Source organism: Phoenix dactylifera, chromosome 2 (assembly GCF_051530095.1).
Source record: "Phoenix dactylifera cultivar Ajwa chromosome 2, Ajwa_hap1_PhDact_Kaust_v1.1, whole genome shotgun sequence".
NCBI lineage: Eukaryota > Viridiplantae > Streptophyta > Magnoliopsida > Arecales > Arecaceae > Phoenix > Phoenix dactylifera.
The window spans coordinates 20,066,407-20,070,951 of NC_143191.1; the positions used below are offsets into that span (position 1 = coordinate 20,066,407).

The 4,545-nt window shown below is 43.5% G+C and overlaps 1 protein-coding gene across 2 annotated transcripts; it reads left to right on the forward strand.

Moving 5' to 3' along the window:
• Nucleotides 1-72: 72 nt before the first annotated feature.
• LOC148714587 (uncharacterized) lies at nucleotides 73-4,123 on the forward strand. 2 transcript variants are annotated; one of them, XM_089928774.1, is made up of 4 exons: nucleotides 73-775; nucleotides 861-2,829; nucleotides 3,141-3,614; nucleotides 3,717-4,123. In XM_089928774.1, the coding sequence occupies exons 2-4, from the start codon at nucleotides 2,593-2,595 to the stop codon at nucleotides 3,882-3,884; spliced, it is 879 nt and encodes a 292-aa protein (XP_089784900.1). In that variant the 5' UTR covers nucleotides 73-775; nucleotides 861-2,592; the 3' UTR covers nucleotides 3,885-4,123. The 2 variants fall into 2 exon arrangements, with proteins under 2 accessions (XP_089784900.1, XP_089784899.1); XM_089928773.1 differs by having other exon boundaries at nucleotides 73-2,829.
• The last annotated feature ends 422 nt before the right edge of the window (nucleotides 4,124-4,545 follow it).

Consider the following 4,545-nt stretch of genomic DNA (forward strand, 5'->3'; position numbering starts at 1 on the left):
CTCGCCAAGCCCCTGGGCATCGGGTAGTTCTATATACACCCCCCCTATTGCTCAGGGGAGTTCTAAATACACCCCCCCGATTGCTCAGGACACCCCCCCAAAAACCAAAAAAAAAATACCCAAACTAACCTTTAGTGTAATTACCATATTGCCCTTGAAATTTTCTCAGTACACCCCCCTTCCTCCTCCTCCGTCTCCTCCTCCGTTTCGTTTTGAAAAGGAAAAAAAAAACCACCCCTCAAACCCCCCTTAAACCCCTCGATCCATTTACATCGTTTAGGCGATCTTTGAAGGAGATTTAAGCCCCATTCGAAGCATGGACAAGCAACTAGTGATTTGGGACGAAGAATCGGCCGCAAAGGTACGTGTTCCACCTTGTTTCGAAAGTTTTTTTTTTTCACGGTTCGTGCTCCGTTCGGCACTGGATCGCCGAACAAAAGGCTTCTGTTCGGCTGCATAGTGCCGAACAGAAGCCTTCTGTTCGGCAACGCTCTACCGAACAGAAGGCTTCTGTTCGGCTGCACAGTGCCGAACATAAGGCTTCTGTCCGGCACACTGCAGCCGAACAGAAGGCTTCTGTTCGGCACTCTGCAGCCGAACAGAAGCCTTCTCGTGCCAAATCGCGTGCCGTGCTGAATTTTGTGCCGAACAGATCCTCTGATTCATTAATTCTTGGTGATAAATTATTTTATATGTAGGGCTATGCTACAACCGATCGAGTATAATTGGATCAGAATTTGTACTGGATTACACAAGCGAATTTACAACTTACGAGGTATTATAATATATTGTGCAATTTTGTATTAGTTTAGCGAGCTATTTTTACAACTGTGTACTTACATAAATTGTTTAATGTATAGATCTTCAAGAGTAGAGAGGACTTGTGTAATTGGTGTCGTGAAGCTGGGAGGCGAAATGGTTTTGTTGTTGTAATCAAATCATCCGATGCAGGTACCATTTCTAAGAAACCCAGAATTACGTTAGGTTGTGAGAGGGGTGGGACGTACCGAACCACAAAAGAAAAGCGAATAAAGACTGCCTGTGGGACAAAGAAGTGTGGATGCCCTTTTGCATTAAGAGGAAAGAAATTGGATACTGCGGATGATTGGATATTACTGGTCGTATGTGGAGTGCACAATCATCCCGCTGCAGAGAATCTGGAGGGGCACTCATATGCAGGGAGATTATCTGAGCAGGAGACGGAATTGTTAGTGGATATGTCGAAGAGTTTGGTTCGTCCAAAGGACATATTATCCACATTAAAGGAAAGAGATGCCCTCAATGTTACGACTATCAAGACTATCTACAATGTACGTCAACGGTTTAAGGTTGCAGAGAAAGCCGGGAGGTCTAAAATGCAACATCTATTAGGTAAATTATCAGAGGCTAAATATATTGAGTGGCATAGGAATTGTACTAATACGGATGTTGTGCAAGACTTATTTTGGGCACACCCTGGCAGCATTGATTTGTTCCGTGCATTTCCCCGTGTGTTGATAATGGATTGCACGTACAAGACGAATAGGTATCGTCTTCCGCTCTTAGAGATTGTGGGGGTGACATCTACTGACATGACATTTTCAGTTGCTTTTGTATACTTAAATTCTGAGGGGGAAGAAAGCTATACTTGGGCATTAGAGAGATTGCGCAGTGTCATAGCTGATGATGTTTTGCCTGAGTTGATTGTTACAGATAGAGACTTGGCTTTGATGAATGCAATTCATAGAGTATTTCCTACTGCTAGACATTTATTATGTAGATGGCATATTAGTAGGAATGTTTTGGCCAAGTGCAAAAAATTTTTCGAATTGAAGGAGAAATGGGATAAATTTATTATGAGTTGGAATGTACTAGTGCTGTCCTCCACGGAAGACGAGTATAATGATCGCTGGAGTGCACTGCAGAGAGAGTTCGGTACCTATCCAGATGCACTACAGTATGTGTCAGATACTTGGCTGAGCAAATACAAGGAAAGATTTGTTGCGGCGTGGACGGATACATGCAGGCACTACGGAAATGTGACGACAAATAGGTATCACAAATAAAGACTCATTTAATTTTAATTTGCCTCAGTTCTTATATCTAACTTTCATTTGTTTACTAGGGTCGAGAGTGCACATGCAAAGCTCAAAAAGCAGCTTGGATCAAGCCAAGGAAGTTTCGAGTCATCTTGGACTAGAATACATGGATTGATTGAGTTGCAGCACAGCTCCGTTAAAGCCTCATTGGAGAAGAGTTTATTGGTAGTGCAGCACAACTTCAAGCCAGCTGAATTCAAAGAGTTGCGGCGTTTCATATCTATAAGTGCGTTAAATCATGTCCTCGCCCAATCGAAACGAGCCAATTCAGTTGGGTTTGATGATTCAAATTGTGGGTGCGCTATTCGACGCACACATGGTATACCATGTGCTCACCAGATTGCGCGGTACAGGGTGGAAGGTCGACCCATTCCTCTCGACTGCATAGATCCTCATTGGAGGAAACTTGATATTCTGCCTACCCCCCGTGCAGCCAATTCAGTTGAGTTGTGATGCAGAGTTAGATTTGATTGCGCTACGATTCAAGAAGTTAGATGGGGCTTCTCAATTGCAGATGATCAAGAAGTTACGAGAGATTGCAAGTCCAGATAGTACACCTCTTTTAGAGCCTGCAAAACGGAAGACCGGTTCACGTGGGCGCGCTTCAATGAAGGTTGATACGTCTACTCGACGTGACCCGTCTGCGTTTGAGTTGGTTCTATCTGGACAGGATAGTTATTCACCTGGTGTTGAGAAAGTTACCATCCGCAATCCATCTACTCAGATTCAAAAGAGGCGGCCCAAGCAAAAGGTAAGTACCAAATATTTATTTCCTTACAATAGGTATCACAACGTCTACGGGACGATCCGTGCCGTGCCGGTATGTCATGTGCCGATACGGGACATGTCGGGACGTGCCGTGCCGAGATGTGCCGATACGGGACATGTAGGGACGTGCCGTGCCGAGATGTGCCGATACGGGATGTGCCGTGCCGAGATGTGCCGATACGGGATGTGCCGTGCCGAGATGTGCCGATACGGGATGTGCCGTGCCGAGATGTGCCGATACGGGACATGTTCTGCCATTGTTACATATTTTCTATCATTTGATATTATTTGCAGGTTTTTCGTACTAGAGCCCAGTCACATACGCCCATTATCTATATTGATGCTATTTCTTCTGCCTTGAGACCATACATCCAGCATATCAAGGATGTAAAAGCTGATGGGAATTGCGGATTTAGGGCAATAGCTGACTTACTGGGATTTGGAGAAGATGACTGGGTGCGTGTTAGGAAGGATTTATTGCAAGAGTTGCAATGTCATTCGGACCACTATCGCACATTATATGGTGTGGAAGGGACGATTGCTGAGATCACTCATGCATTATCATATTATGATGATTGTCCACCATATGACAGATGGATGACTATGCCGGACATAGGTCATCTTATAGCATCCTGCTATAATGTTGTCCTATACCATCTCTCGTTGCAACAATGTCTGACCTTCCTACCTCTCCGTTCTGTGCCAGTACCTCTTCTATCCCGCAAAGATATCGCTATCGGATTCGTAAATGGAAATCATTTTGTTGAGGTACTACGTTCACAACACTTGCGAATATTTAATTTTGCTTATTTAATTTTGCTTATTTATAATTTTGTAGCTATTAATATTTTCTTATTTCTAATTTTGAAGGTGTTCTTGTTGCCGGGACATCCCGTTCCGCCAGTAGCGACCAACTGGCGAAAATATCATCTTCCTTGTGCTACCGGATGGGAAAATTCATATGAAGCACGGATTCAACAGTTCAAAGAGAGCATCTCACCTAATGTTATAATTAGCGAGACAGTAGAGTTAGATTGATTATTTATATATGTACAATTTTTGAAAGTTGTAAATTTTTTTGGGCTCTTAGAGTCATGTACTGTGAAACTCCATCATCAGCTGGGAATACATATGACGACTGTTGTTTCCGTTGAGATTTCAGATGTAAACAGAAACATACTTAAGAGCTGGTGGGAGCAAACAAATCAAACAGGGGAACTAATAGACCTTTCTGATGTACAAGAACTTAACGGTGACAAGCTTGAGCAGATGATTAACATATTTGTTGGAAAAGAGGGCTCTGTGATGTTCTTGGTTAAGAGGTTAATCGGCTGCCCTCTCCTTGCAAGGCCAGGTCTTGCCACTGGCACCCTCTTAGGCTTTGCTGCCTTTTTTGGAGGGGAACTTTGTCCAGGGTCAGCTTTGATTGGAACAACATTTGGAGGTACCTCAGGGGGAGGTGGAGGCAGAACATCAGTCGTATCAGATTCAGGGTCAAACCCCCCACGGGACTCCATCTCCTCAGGGGGAGGTGGAGGCAAGACAGTAGAGTTAGATTGATTGTTTATATATGTACAATTTTTGAAACTCCATCATCAATATAAATCAAAAAATATCTGTCTTCGCATTGTTAGATTGATTGTTATGTGCACTGTTATACCTGTGTAAAATAGAACGGGCCAGGCTTTACAAAGATTAC

Excerpts from the sequence above, each read along its gene's own strand:
- LOC148714587 (XM_089928773.1), top strand. The coding sequence starts at position 2,593 with ATGATCAAGAAGTTACGAGAGATTGCAAGTCCAGATAGTACACCTCTT. Across the intron at positions 2,830-3,140 it reads AGAGGCGGCCCAAGCAAAAG|GTTTTTCGTACTAGAGCCCA; the intron begins GTAAGTACCAAA and ends TATTATTTGCAG. Across the intron at positions 3,615-3,716 it reads ATGGAAATCATTTTGTTGAG|GTGTTCTTGTTGCCGGGACA; the intron begins GTACTACGTTCA and ends CTAATTTTGAAG.